This window comes from Thalassophryne amazonica, chromosome 6 (assembly GCF_902500255.1).
Source record: "Thalassophryne amazonica chromosome 6, fThaAma1.1, whole genome shotgun sequence".
NCBI classification, from domain to species: Eukaryota; Metazoa; Chordata; class Actinopteri; order Batrachoidiformes; family Batrachoididae; genus Thalassophryne; species Thalassophryne amazonica.
The window spans coordinates 109,165,574-109,181,245 of record NC_047108.1 but is presented as its reverse complement, the minus strand read 5'-3'; the positions used below and the strand labels follow the sequence as shown (position 1 = coordinate 109,181,245).

Sequence of the window (15,672 nt, the reverse complement as noted above, 5' to 3'; positions counted from 1 at the left end):
GATATTGGCTCTGAAATGGGCTCATTACTGTGATTAACAAAAAACAAACAATTCAAAGTTCCTGTTTGACACGGTGGCGACACTTATTCACCAGCCTGTAAGCCCATCTCCATTTATAGCTCAGGAGTTCTTAGATTACTTTGGAGAGAAAATAGGGGAAACAAATTTCCCACCTACAAAGAATGTAGAGGTCTGTAATTTTTTATCATAGGTTCACTTCAACAGAATTAAAAAAAAAAAAAAAAAAAAAAAAAAAAAATCAGAAAATCACATTGTATGATTTTTAAATAATTGGCATTTTATTGCATGAAATAAGTATTTGATCACCTACCAACCAGCAAGAATTCTGGCTCTCACAGACCTGTTAATTTTTCTTTAAGAAGCCCTCTTATTCTGCACTCTTTACCTGTATTAATTGCACCTGTTTGAACTTGTCTGTATAAAAGACACCTGTTAACACAATCAATCACACTCCAACCTGTCCACCATAGCCAAGACCAAAGAGCTGTCTAAGGATAACAGGGACAAAACTGCAGACCTGCACAAGGCTGGGATGGACTACAGGACAACAGGCAAGCAGCTTGGTGAGAAGACAACAACTGTTGGAGTAATTATTAGAAAATGGAAGAAACACAAGATGACTGTCAATCTTCCTCAGTCTGGGATTCCATGCAATATCTCATCTCGTGGGGTAAGGATGATCCTGAAAAAGTCCAGAACTACACGGTAGGACCTGGTCAATAACCTGAAGAGAGCTGGGACCAGTCACAAAGATTACATTAGTAACACACGATGCTGTCATTGTTTAAAATCCTGCAGGGCAGCAAGGTCCCCCTGCTCACACCAGCACATGTCCAGGCCCATTTGAAGTTCACCAGTGACCATCTGGATGATCCAGAGGAGGTATGGGAGGTCATGTGGTCAGATGACACCAAAATAGAGCTTTTTGGAACAAACTCCACTCGCCATGTTTGGAAGATGAGAACAACCACAAGAACACCATCTCAACCGTGAAGCATGGGGGTGGAAACATCATTTTTGGGGATGATTTTCAAACAAAGAGAAAAACTACAAAGCTAAGAGTCAGACATCAAAGAACCCACTAGATGACCTCATGACCCTAAAAAAACTTCAGGACAAAATCAAATCCACTGAAACCAAGAAGGTCTGTGGTGTCGACATCATCCTAAATGAAACGATCAAATCCACAGACCCCAAATTCCAAATGGCCACATTAAAACTCTTTCACATTTCAAGTGTAGACTTAAGACACACTTCTTTTCCCTTAATTATGGCTAGTATGTTGTGTTACTGTGCTTTTTAGATTTCTATTTTTATTAGGGGTGGGCAAACATAAAAAAAATCTTAATCGCATTAACTCAATGACTTTCTGTGATTAATCACGATTAATTGCATGGTATATGTGAAACCCAAAAATGAATTCAAAAGCCGCTTAAAAGCACAGTTTTATTTGAAAATGTAAATGAACATTGCATAAATTTGAAAATGTAAATTTCAACTGAAACACACTAATGAAATCAAATATAAAACCACTGGCAGGTCATTTGTTATCCTGTTTCATATCAAAATAACAATATTCATGTCCATGACTAAATGTACTAAAATAAATACGGCACAATTGTACACATACCACAATTTGATATGTGTACAATTGTGATGTATTTGTTTTAGTATATTTAGATTTTGTTGTGATTTGGCACTTTATAAGCCGATTCAACTGAACTGAAATTGAACATTTTATTGAGTCTTAAAGTAAATAAATATGAATTTGGTCACTGGATCCTTAAACTTTGTACATAATGAACTCTACATGGTGAATCCTTGATCTCTGGACATAAATAGGAATAAACAAAATCTGTAGTTTTTGTCTAAAGCATCTCCTTTCAGACATTGGCATGAATGTGTTTCCATATATCTGAGCTGAGCTTACAGCTGCTGTGCTTCACTTCAGGATGTAATTTGAAAAGAAAATACAGCACGTTTCATTTTGGGAGGAAAAAAAAAAACGTTTTAGTCGATTGTAGTTTCTTGTCTGTATTACATTTGGAAAGAGGTGTCATTTTATTTAAAGCGGCGATTCATTTTGAAGTTATTAATTACGACTCTTGTCTCAGCCGCGCAGCGTTTCGAGCTGTGTGAACGGAACGGAGGACGATTCTCGTTTCTTGACAGCAACAAGACAAGAGTCCCAGTTAGTGACTTTAATCCACACAAAAGTGACTGACGATATTTTAATGGCTTTGCGAGGGGTTAAGAAGCGGCTTGCCGTTTCTGAAGAGCAGTGAATCAAAGAACCAACGAGCTACTGAATCGAAGCATTGCTTCAATGGTTCATGGTTTCAAAGTGGAGCCGCGCTGCAGAAATAGTTTATTACAGACCAAACCCTGAATATCCGACTTTATTTGTACGTCCGTATGACTCTGAAACTCGGAAAAATCTGTATAATTTACGGACTATAGGTTGACATGAAAACCACCGAAAAGCTGTGTTCACCGCGGGCACACGTTCGGCACGTTCAGCTGCATCGGTCCAAACCGGTCTGGATCCGGGCCTGATCCTGTAACACTTTGTACCGAAAATGTCCATTCAAAAGTTCGGCGTCTTTCTGCATTTTGCTTTGTTATGCATTGCATAGCCTGTCGTTTTCTGTGTGAACTTAGCTATCAGCAGGAAGCAGCAGCATAAGCTCGCCCCCGACTGACGCTTTCAAAATAAAATGCAACGAGCAACAGTCATAAAAGGCTAAAAAAAAAAAAGAAAAAAAAAACCGCAGCGTTAAGGGGAGGAACAAAATTGTCGGCGATAATGACCTCAATAATTAACGCAACGTTAGCGCGTTAACGTTACCCAGCCCTAATTATTTTTACTCTTTTAATTGTGCTTTTTAATCTTTGAATTCATTTTATCTTGTTTTTAAATTGTTTTGTGTTAAGCGCCTTGAGGTGACACTGTTGAAATTGAACTGACTTGCATTATCCTGAGCTCCAGGATCTTCCCCAATATTTGAGGAAGATCCTGGAGCTAAGGGTAATTACCGAAAAACTGAAGAAATACCTTAGCATTTCTACTGTTTTTCTTGTTGCTTGATGCTGGCAAAGTTACACTGTATTTGTCTTTCTGATGCTTGATTCTGCTTTTTTTTCTTGTTTGAGGTGTGGCTCCATGCAGAGATGGGTGTGGTATCTGTTCCGGAAACCATCCTGTGCACCGGCAACATTTCCTGTATATTCATTTTGTTTTGTAATTTGTGTTGTTAGCACGGCCCAAGCAGAGGGTCACTCCTTTGAGTTTGGTCTAAATGAGGTTTCTTCCTCAAATCATCAGAGGAAGTTTTTCCTTAACACTGTCACCTGTGTTCTTCCTCTGGGTGTTGGTAAGGTTAGACCTTACTTGTGTAAAGCGCCTTGAGGAAACCTTGTTGTGATTTGACGCTATATAAATTAAAATTTGGAACCAAGGACCGATAAACTTGAGCCTAATAACTACTGTGGAGTCTGTGTCAACAGCAACCTTGGGAACATCTTCTGCCTGAACATCAACCACAGACTCCTACATGTCCTGACTGAAAACACGCATTGAGCAAATCCCAAAAGACTGTCCAACAGACCGGATTTTCCCCCTCAGCACCCTGACTGACAACGAAAGAAACAAAAACAAAGACAAACTGTTTTCCTGTTTGTTGATTTCAAAAAGCAATTGATTCAGTTTGGCTCAAGGGTCTGCTGTCCAAACTGTTGGAAAGTGGGGTTGGAGCAAAAACATATGACATCATCAAGTCAATGTACACAAACAACAAGTGGCAGCAAGCACACAGATTTCTTTCCCCAAAGCAGGGGGTCTGACAGGGACGCAGTCTGAGCCCAACTCTCTCCAACATCTACATCAATGAATTGTCCAAATCATTGCAACCGTCGGCAGCACCAGGCATCACTCTAGTGGACACAGAAACCAAAGGCCTGTTTTTGGCAGATGACCTGGTGCTGCTGTCTCTAACCAAAGAAGGACAACAACAATGTGACCTTCGACACAGTTTCTCCCAAACCTGGACCTCGACACTGACTCTAACCAAAACAAAAATGATGATATTCCAAAAAGAACAGAGCCTCCAGTCACACAAATATCATTTCTTCATGGATCAGACGGAAAACTACACCCACTGTGGAATAATCATCAGCACCACAGGCAACTTCAACAAAGCTGTAAATGACCTGAGACATGAGGCAAGAAAGGCTTTTTATGACATCAAAAACAACATCAAAGTAGACATCCCAATTCAAATCTGGCTCAGAATACTGGACTCCGTTATAGAACCCATTTCTCTTTATGGTTGTGAGGTCTGGACCCGCTCACCAACCAAGATTTAGCAAAATGGAACAAACATCAAACTGAGACTCTGCATGCAGAATTCTGTAAATCCATCCTCCACGTCCAACGGAAAACACAGAACAACACATGCAGAGCAGAATTAGGACGATACCCACTAATTATTAAAGTTCAAAAGAGAGCCATTAAATTTTATGACCACCTTAAAAATAGTGACCACAGTAAGCTGCATAACAAAGCCCTGATCCACAGAGAGACTGCAGAGAGATGCCCCCCAGCCAGCTGATTCTGGGACTCTCTACACAAACACAAACCCTGTTAGACTAAACCAAATTATAATTAAATGTATAATCCAAATTATAATAAAACAAAAACTATGTGACGCATTGGAGAAGGAAAAAAAAAAAAAAAAAAAAAAAAAAATCAACCAAAACCCAGAGTAAACTGGAATGCTGTTTGTCCCGAAACAGACAGAACTCGGTGGCAGAATACCTGAGCACTGTGACCAACCCAAAGCTCAGGAAATCCTTGACCATGTACAGACTCAGTGAGCACAGTCTGGCCATGGAGAAAGGCTGCCACAGACAGACCTGGCTCCCCAAAGAAGACAGACTGTGCATCCACTGCTCACAACACCAAGTGGAGACCGAGCTGCACTTCCTGACCACCTGCCTGCTGCACCAAGACATCAGAGACACAGATCACAAACACCCAAAGAGACTCTGAGAGCAACATCGACAAACTTCACTATCTGGGGGCTGAAGTAAATATTTCTTTATAACTGATGTAAATAAAATCAAAGACATATTCAGTGACTTGTCTGAAGAAAACTGGCAATAATACTGATTATTTACAGGTATTATACCCATTACTTATGTAACGCATCATCTTGGCTTTTATATTTTTAATTAATTTATATCAAGTTGTAGAGATTTGTTTTGAGTTTGTGTTTAAGGAAGATAATTTTAGAATTTTTTTTATATTGAGAAGCCAGATTTACTTTTTGTATTTGAAATGACAAATTAAAATGTGTGAAATACCAATGGGCCGAATACTTTTGGAGGACACTGTATTGTGACGTCTATTTGGGTGATGTCCTTCCTAAGATCTGCACTAGCATGTTCCCATATGTTTCCCACATGCTCTGTGACATCATGAAAAGCAACATGAGACAGGGACCAGGAGCAGAAGTATACATTCATGTTCACACCTTCACTTTCAGAATGAACAACAAAAGGGCCGTGGTGGGCGGTCAGCGTGGACTCACTGGTGGACCTGGTGACTGCAGTTGGATCCAGTGTAACTGACAATAAGCTGCAGCTTCTCAGTGGCGTAGTCCACAAACTGCCTCTTGAAGGCTCTCTCCTTGGCCTTGGTGGTCCAGGTCAGCCGCTCATAAACGTACAGGAGCCCATAGAGACCGAGAGAGAGGGCGATGAGACGCCAGCCCACCGCCTTCCAAATCTGCAAACAGAAACACAACACTCAAGCACGAAAAACGATGAAGATGGATTCAGCAGAGACCACAGGTGGACTCAGTTACAACAGGAGACACTGCACAACCTCGAGAGGTAGAGGAAAAAAAACCAAAAAAAAAACCAGCTATGTTTATGTGAGGGGAACAAAAACTGTGCGACCTGTCGACACTCATGGGCGCAAGCAACTGAAAATTTTTTGACTGAACATTTTCTGTGAGGATTGGGTGGGAGGTTGGCCTTCGAGTGCCTTGATTAGAGAGAGTGGTGATGTGACAAGTTGGGGGGGGGGGTCATGTGACTCATGGTGCCATCTTGGGTTCAAAATAGCATTGGCTGTTAATGTGTCTGCATGTAAATCAGCTATTTTATTTATTTATTCGCTGAAAATGCAGGGTTGTTGTGTATTTGGAGGCACAAATAGACAACAAGGGCTTCAAGATGTACAGATTCCCTTCAGATCCAAACAGAAGAAACATTTGGGAAAATAAAGTCAGCCTTGTGGGACGGAAGCCGACTTCATCATCAAAGCTTTGAGAGGTAAATTTATTGTTCAGTCCCATGTACAGTAAAACTCACCTAAACTGTCACCGTATAAACCAGATATTCACAGTCACCGGACACAAAACATCCCCAAGTTTTGGTATTGTTTTCCATGTAATAAAACACCATATATAACTGATTTTTCCTTCACATCTGATACAACCCCAATTCCAATGAAGTTGGGACGTTGTGTAAAATGTAAATTAAAAACAGAATACAATGATCTGCAAATCCTCTTCAACCTATATTCAATTGAATACACCACAAAGACAAGATATTTAATGTTCAAACTGACTGACTTTGTTTTTGTGCAAATATTTGGTCATTTTTAAATGGAAGCCTGCAACATGTTTCAAAAAAGTTGGGATGGGGAAACAAAAGACTGGGAAAGTTGATGAATGCTCAAAGAACACCTAATTGGAAACAGGTGAGTATTATGATTGGGTATAAAGGGAGCATCCCCAAAAGGCTCAGTTGTTCACAAGCAAAGATGGGGTGAGGATCACCACTTTGTGAACAACTGCGTGAAAAAAATAGTCCAACAGTTTAAGAACAATGTTTCTTAATGTTCAATTGCAAGGAATTTAGGGATTCCATCATCTACAGTCCATGATATAATTAGAAGATTCAGAGAATCAGTAGAATTTTCTACATGTAAGCAGCAAGGCCAAAAACCAACACTGAATGCCCGTGACCTTCGATCCCTCAGGCGGCACTGCATTAAAAACCAACATCATTGTGTAAAGGATCTTACCGCGTGGGCTCAGGAACACTTCAGAAAACCATTGTCAGTTAACACAGTTCATTGCTACATCTACAAGTGCAAGTTAAAACTCTACCATGCAAAGTGAAAGCCATACATCAACAACATCCAGAAACGCTGCCGCCTTCTCTGGGCCCGAACTCATTTGAAATGGACACAAAGTGGAAAAGTGTGCTGTGGTCTGATGAGTCCACATTTTAAATTGTTTTTGGAAATCATGGACGTCATGTCCTCTGGACAAAAGAGGAAAAATACCATCCAGATTGTTACCAGCACAAAGTTCAAAAGCCAGCATCTGTGATGGTATGGGGGTGTGTTTGCACCCATGGCATGGGCAACTTACACATCTGTGATGGCACCATCAGTGCTGAAAGGTACATCCTGTTTTTGGAGCAACACATGCTGCCATCCAAGCAACATCTTTTTCAGGGACGTCCCTGCTTATTTCAGCAAGACAATGCCAAGCCACACTGTGCACGTGTTACAACAGAGTGGCTTTGTAGTAAAAGAGTGCGGGTACTAGACTGGCCTGCCTGCAGTCTAGACCTGTCACCCATTGAAAATGTGTGGCACATTATAAAGCACAAAATATGACAAAGGAGATCCCGGACTGTTGAACAACTGAAGTCGTACATCCAGCAAGAATGGGAAAGAATTCCACCTACAAAGCTTCAACAATTAGTGTCCTCAGTTCCCAAACGCTTATTGAGTGTTGTGAGAAGGAAAGGTGATGTAACACAGTGGAAAACATACCACTGTCCCAGCTTTTTTGAAACATGTTGCAGACATCCATTTCAAACTGAGCAAATATTTGCACAAAAACAATAAAGTCTATCAGTTTGAACATTAAATATCTTGTCTTTGTGGTGTATTCAATTGAATACAGATTGAAGAGGATTTGCAAATCATTGTATTCTGTTTTTATTTACATTTTACACAACGTCCCAACTTCATTGGAATTGGGGTTGTAAAATGTTCCATCTGATCGCATTGTATTTCCATTAAAAACACTGACGTGCACCTGTTAAATCCTCAGACACAGCAAAAGGCTATGACTTGACACTTTACTGCTTTCAACCTTTCATCTCTCATCATATTTTAATAGTTTTTACAGTGCGCACGCAGATAACATAATGGATCAAATACATCTGACAGAAAAAAAAATTCAGAGGAAATTTTGACCTGGTCATTAATGAGGCGCACGTCCCAATGCAGGATTCGCGTAGATGTTCGGCACCTCCTGACTGTAACTAATCCGTTACATACATATGGCTCACATCGGATAAATGTCCCGTCCGACCTCAATGTATTTCCATTAAAAACCCCGAGCAGTCTGGACGTGCACAGTAACAGAGGTAGTTTTTTTTCAAACCGTGTTCAGACTCGGAGCTGCACCCTGACGTGCACCTGTTAAATCAGACACAAAAGGCTGTGATTTGACACTTTGCTGCTTTTAATCTTTCGTCTCCCATCATATTATAAAAGTTTTTGTAGCGCGCACGCTGATAAATGGATCAGAAAAGTCCACATCACATTTACAGCACGAAGTCATTAAAAGAGGAAATTGTTCAGCTTACCTTTGATTTGGAGGTGATGATTGTAGGAAAAAAAAAATAAAAAATCTTGTTGAGGGTCAAATTAGTCCATTATAAAGCATAATTCAGAGACGGAGAACTTTAAAACAAAACAGTCACTCACGTCACTGCATGACACGGAGTTACAGAGCTGCAGCTGCATAAATCAGGCTTTAAATTAATAAAAATCAATCATAAATTCTAAATTTATATGTAAATTTGATAGCTTAACTATTTTTATATTTATTTTGATAGCATCTGTACCTCAATGTGTTGCTGTATGTGGTTAAATGATTTAAAAAAATGTTTAAAACATAAAAAGGTCCTTTCAGTAGTTCAGTGCAGTTGGAACCAAAATGGCGCCATGTTCTGAGTTGACGCCACTCTCTCTAATCAAGGCATTCTAGTTGGCCTCTGCCAGGGCTGCGCCTTGTCACCAATCCTGTTTGTGATATTCATGGATAGGATATCGAGGCATAGTCGGGGGAGGAGGGTTTCCAGTTTGGTGGGCTCAGCGTCTCATCACTGCTTTTTTGCAGATGATGTGGTTCTGTTTGCTTCATCGGCCTGTGACCTCCAACACTCACTGGATCAGTTCACAGCCGAGTGTGAAGCGGCTGGAATGAGGATCAGCACCTCTAAAACTGAGGCCATGGTTCTCAGCAGGAAAGTGATGGATTGTCTACTCCGGGTAGGGAATGAGGTCTTGCCCCAAGTGAAGGTGTTCAAGTACCTCGGGGTCTTGTTCACAAGTGAGGGGACAATAGAGCGCAAGATTGGCTGGAGAATCGGTGCAGCAGGGGCAGTGTTGCATTCGCTCTACCGTACTGTTGTGACAAAAATGGAGCTGAGCGAAAAGGCGAAGCTCTTGATCTACTGGTCAATCTTTGTTCCTACTCTCACCTATGGTCATGAGGGTTGGGTCATGACCGAAAGAACTAGATCCCAGTTTACAAGTGGCTGAAATGGGCTTCCTTAGGAGGGTGGCTGGTGTCTCCCTTAGAGATAGGGCGAGAAGTTTGGTCATCTATGAGGAGCTTGGAGTAGAGCTGCTGCTCCTTCGCGTTGAAAGGAGCTAGCTGAGGTGGTTCGGGCATCTGGTAAGGATACCCCCTGGGCACCTCCCCAGGGAGGTGTTCCAGCCACGTCCATGTGGGAGGAGACCCCGGGGAAGACCCAGGACGAGGTGGAGAGATTATATCTCAACAATGGCCTGGAAATGCCTCGGGATCTTCCATTCAGAGGCGGTCAATGTGGCCCAAGAAAGGGAAGTCTGGGGTCCCCAGCTGGAGCTGTTGCGACCCGATCCCAGATAAGCGATTCAAGATGAGTGAGAGTGATTTTCTGTGAGTGGATAGCCAAGTGCCAAAGGCGCGAGGTACTCTCGGAATTTTTGGGAAAAAAAAAAAAAAAAGGTGCAATGTGGTGCATTCTCAGAGCATGTTGGTCAGTTTTTCTTGGTTTAAAACAGTGATATTTGACTCTTATACTGGAACAAAATATGGCTCAAGTCTTGATTTCATTAAAATTTATTTTCTATCTTGTCAGTGTGTTATCAGTTTCCACAAATGGACTGACTGTTACTAAAGTAATTCCGCTTTCATTCTTTTCATTCTGCAGTTATCAAATACTAAGTGTGTCTTATACAAATTAATAATTACACCCTTTCTGCTTTTAGTAAATAATACACTAAAAGACATGATAACTATTGCCAATGAAAAGTCTTTAGCCACTTGTAAGTCATTTAAAACTGATGTAATAGTTAAAAAAAATTATTAAAAAAGACCATTACCACATATTAATGCCAAATACCACCAGACCAACTGAACTCTAAATAAAGTGTGAAATGTCATCACCAGAATGCAGCACTTTCAAATGCCACCAGTTCTAACATAAATAATAAAAATCATAACCAATGAATATATCTGTACAGTATTTAGCACAGTGCTTTAATTTTACCTCAAAATATTCTGTTTTATAAACTATATCTAATCATTTCTGAATGGTATATCTATTAAACCATTAAATCATTGTTGATTAATGATGTAATTATGGATCATCACTTAGATATGATTGGGTTATGTGAAACCTGGCTTAAACCTACAGCTATCCTCCCCTTAAATGAGGCCTGCCCACCAGCATGCACATTTAGTCACGTCCCTCGTGATACGAAGCAAGGCGGGAGTGTTGTTCTTGTTTATAAATCTAGGTATAGCTTATTAGCTGTTGGGGGTCACAAATAACTCATTTGTGCATCTGATTCTCCGCTCTGCCCATGATACTACGTATTGCCATGGTCAGAAGAATAAAAGTCAATTACTTCGTCACTGTATATAGGCCCCCTGGCCCATACTCTGAATTCTTAGATGAATTTGGGACGTTCATCTCTAACTTGTCAGCTAGTGCAGATAACATTCTGATTATTGGTGACTTCAACATTCATATAAATAAGCCTTCTGATACCCTCTGCAAATCCTTTATGGAAATTACGGATGTATTAGGATTTCAGCAATGCATTCAGGACTCGACACACATTAGTGAAAATACCCTGGATTTGGTTCTCGCACGTGGTACTGCCGTCACAAATATTGACATGATGCCTCTTGTGTCAGTGGTCTCTATCACTCACTTATTACGTTTACAGTTTCGCTGATGTGTTTAGTGGAACAACAACCTTATTCATCACTGTGGAGACGCATCAATTCCTCAACTAGGACTGAACTCAAAGCTAGAGTGCCTGATGTCTTAGCGTCACGTTTGGCAAATGCACAATCAGTAGACAGTCTTGTGGACAGTTTAAACTCAGTGCTCAAAACTACACTCGCCATGATTGCACCACCTTTGTTAAAACCACCCCCCCTCAAAAAAACCAAAGTCACCTTGGTTCAATGGTTACTTGCGTGACCTCAAGCATAAGGCAAGAGGTCTCAAACAGAAATGGCGTAGTTCAAAATGAGAAGTATTCCACCTCGCGTGCTGTGATGCTATCTTAGACTATAAGCATGCATTACTGGCGACAAAGCGGACCTATTACTCTGATTTGATCAACAAAAACAAGCATAACTCAAAGTTCTTGTTCAACACGGTGGCAACACTTATTCATGGACAACCACCTGTAGTTCACTCTCCTTTTACAGCACAAGATTTCTTGGATTACCTTGAGAAGAAAATAGAAGACATTATCTTAAACATATCCCAGCATGCCTTAACCAAGCCACTACAACCTGCTATTGAGGTGGGCGCCATTACTGAGGTATTACCTAGATTTACAGAATTTGATAGTGTCTCACTAGGCGTGCTGACGAAACTCGCAGCGTCTACAAAAAGCACAACCTGCTTATTTGATCCTATACCAACAAAACTGTTTAAGGACCTGTGGTCCACTCTTGGGCCGACTGCGCTGGAAATTATTAATCTCTCATTAACTTCTGGATCTGCTCCTTAAATGTTTCAAATCTGCAGTGATCACACTTGAAGTCACGCTTCTATAAAATGCCTGATCGGAACAAACCGAGGCGCAGTTTGCTCTGATCATCACCCTGTCGTTCCTCAGCACCAAGACAATGAAGGTGATAGGCTCCCCCTGCTGTGAACCAATAGCCATCAACGATTGTGTCGGCACTCAGCATCGCCATGGCAACGAGGGTGATCGAGCTCCTGCAGTTCCAGCAGCACTCCAAAGCATCTTCTGTTCTGTTTCTACTACGCAACGTTCAGAGCCACCGACTCAGTTTCTACAGGGTACAGCTGTACAGAGTTGCATGCAGTAGCTCAGTGTAGCGCAGACTTGCTTAAAGCAGTGTGCTTTAATCGTCCAGTCCTCTTCACAGAAAAAATTAAACATATTTAATTTATTCCTCTTACTGCTGCATTGGGGAACAAAAACACGGCGCTCAGCTGCGTAGAGCTGCATGACTCAAGGTAGTCGGTATGCCACAATGTGCAACTCTACATTTACGCTGGTGTGAAAGGGCCTTTTTAAATGCCGATAATTGCTGGTAATCTCATCCACATAAAATCCTGAGAAGATTGCCTTGCCATTAAACACCATAGAAGAAGAGACGTGTATGCTTTATTTACCGCACAGGGGGAGACATTCTGAGGAGCATGTTTCATGTCAAAATAAAGCCACAAAATGTATGTGTGTGTGTGTGTGTGTGTAGAAAATAAAATGTTCAGGTGCGAAGGGCAGAGCACAAAGCCAAGATCATGGACGGACACGGTTAAGAAGTTCACCTGCACTTTGCACTATTTGTTTCCACCGTGTGTGTGTGTGTGTGTGTGTGTGTATATATATAGAGAGACATACCACACCCCCAACGACAATGATACCCATGGAGGTACGGGAGGTGAGGGAAGCCAGGCCAGTCACCATGGAGACCATAAGCTCCTCCTGGGTCATGGAGCTTTGGGGGAATGGAGGCATGGTGGTGCTGACTGGAGTCAGGGCCATGGGTCGCGGGACCTGGATCAAAGCCACAGCACACACATGCACACGACTCAGTTAAAGTATATAACACCATGTCACAATACACCTCAAGGCGACGCATATGAGCTAGTGGCACCAACCTTCATTGACACTGTATCCTAAGGATGGAATGTGGATGAATGTACGCCATTTTCCACAATAAACTGTCATTTTCTATATACATCAGTAATCATCAGAAAAAAAGTACTGTATTCACTCGTCGAATATGGTAGTTTAATGGTCTAAAACACGTTCTGAACTGATGGTGACGACACACATTCACTGTCTCTACATTGTCAGAAAACCTGGACTACAGACCGTTTAACCAAATAAGGAGGTCAATGACAGATCAGGCTGCTATGTTTTTACACTGTATGATATTTTCTCATGTAGGTTACTGCATAACTAGATGGTCTCTGACCAGTGTGACACTTCTAAAACCAATCGAGAGGCTTTACAAAAGAGCTTTGAGAATTTTAGATTAAAGACCATCTTCGTATCATCACTGTAAAATCTTAAAGTATAACCTATTTAGCTTTGAAAATTTTGTAAAATTTAAAAATGCTCGTCTTACTTGAATATACAAAACTTTACATGGGTCGGCTCCTCCACCTCTTGCAAATTATATTACATATCGAACAACTGGTCTGAGGGTCACCAGGACTATGAGTCAAGGGGACTGTAAAGTGTCTGTGAGGAAAAACAGCTTTTGCACAAGACAAGGCGGTGTCCAAAGAGGGAGGCCCCAAGCTTTACAGCTTTCAAAAGTCACTTAAAGGAGGGGCTCAGGTCAAATAAAAAATGTAATCATAATGAACTCAGTTGTAGAAACTAAGAAGAACCATAGGGAATGTGCAATGCACCACAGCACTTTATAATCTTATAATTAATAAGAATCTAATAATAATAATCTAATTAATAATCATATATATATATATATATATATATATATATATATATATATATATATATATATATACACTCAACAAAAATATAAATGCAACGCTTTTGGTTTTGCTCCCATTTTGTATGAGATGAACTCAAAGATCTAAAACGTTTTACACATACACAATATCACCATTTCCCTCAAATATTGTTCACAAACCAGTCTAAATCTGTGATAGTGAGCACTTCTCCTTTGCTGAGATAATCCATCCCACCTCACAGGTGTGCCATATCAAGATGCTGATTAGACACCATGATTAGTGCACAGGTGTGCCTTAGACTGCCCACAATAAAAGGCCACTCTTCAATGGCTGTGCGAAGTTGCTGGATATTGGCAGGAACTGGTACACGCTGTCGTATACGCCAGTCCAGAGCATCCCAAACATGCTCAATGGGTGACATGTCCGGTGAGTATGCCGGCCATGCAAGAACTGAGACATTTTCAGCTTCCAAGAATTGTGCAACATGAGGTGATGTTCTTGGATGTATGGCACAATGGGCCTCAGGATCTCGTCACAGTATCTCTGTGCATTCAAAATGCACCTGTGTTCTTCGTCCATAACAGACGCCTGCCCATACCATAACCCCACCGCCACCATGGGCCACTCGATCCACAACACTGACATCAGAAAACCGCTCACCCACACGACGCCACACACGCTGTCTGCCATCTGCCCTGGACAGTGTGAACTGGGATTCATCCGTGAAGACAACACTTCTCCAACGTGCCAAACGCCAGCGAATGTGAGCATTTGCCCACTCAAGTCGGTTACGACGATGAACTGGAGTCAGGTCGAGACCCCGATGAGGACGACGAGCATGCAGATGAGCTTCCCTGAGACGGTTTCTGACAGTTTGTGCAGAAATTCTTTGGTTATGCAAACCGATTGTTTCAGCAGCTGTCCGAGTGGCTGGTCTCAGACGATCTTGGAGGTGAACATGCTGGATGTGGAGGTCCTGGGCTGGTGTGGTTACATGTGGTCTGCGGTTGTGAGGCTGGTTGAATGTACTGCCAAATTCTCTGAAACGCCTTTGGAGACGGCTTATGGTAGAGAAATGAACATTCAATACACGAGCAACAGCTCTGGTTGACATTCCTGCTGTCAGCATGCCAATTGCACGCTCCCTCAAATCTTGCGACATCTGTGGCATTGTGCTGTGTGATAAAACTGCACCTTTCAGAGTGGCCTTTTATTGTGGACAGTCTAAGGCACACCTGTGCACTAATCATGGTGTCTAATCAGCATCTTGATATGGCACACCTGTGAGGTGGGATGGATTATCTCAGCAAAGGAGAAGTGCTCACTATCACAGATTTGGACTGGTTTGTGAACAATATTTGAGGGAAATGGTGATATTGTGTATGTGGAAAAAGTTGTAGATCTTTGAGTTCATCTTATACAAAATGGGAGCAAAACCAAAAGTGTTGCGTTTATATTTTTGTTGAGTGTATATATATAAAATTGTTCTTAAAGCTATTGTTTTTAAAATATGAGGTCTATTAGAAAAGTATCCGACCTTATTATTTTTTCAAAAACCATATGGATTTGAATCACGTG

General features: G+C 41.3%; 1 protein-coding gene across 1 annotated transcript in view; it reads right to left on the bottom strand.

Annotated features, from left to right (window-relative positions):
• mfn2 (mitofusin 2) overlaps positions 1 to 15,672 on the bottom strand; it is an 85,725-nt gene that overhangs the window by 9,989 nt on the left and 60,064 nt on the right. Inside the window, exons 15-16 of the mRNA XM_034173123.1 lie at positions 13,010 to 13,165; positions 5,613 to 5,809 (exon numbers count right to left, since the gene is read on the bottom strand). Coding sequence (XP_034029014.1) covers positions 5,613 to 5,809; positions 13,010 to 13,165 — 353 coding nt within the window. The remainder of the gene's footprint in view (positions 1 to 5,612; positions 5,810 to 13,009; positions 13,166 to 15,672) is intronic.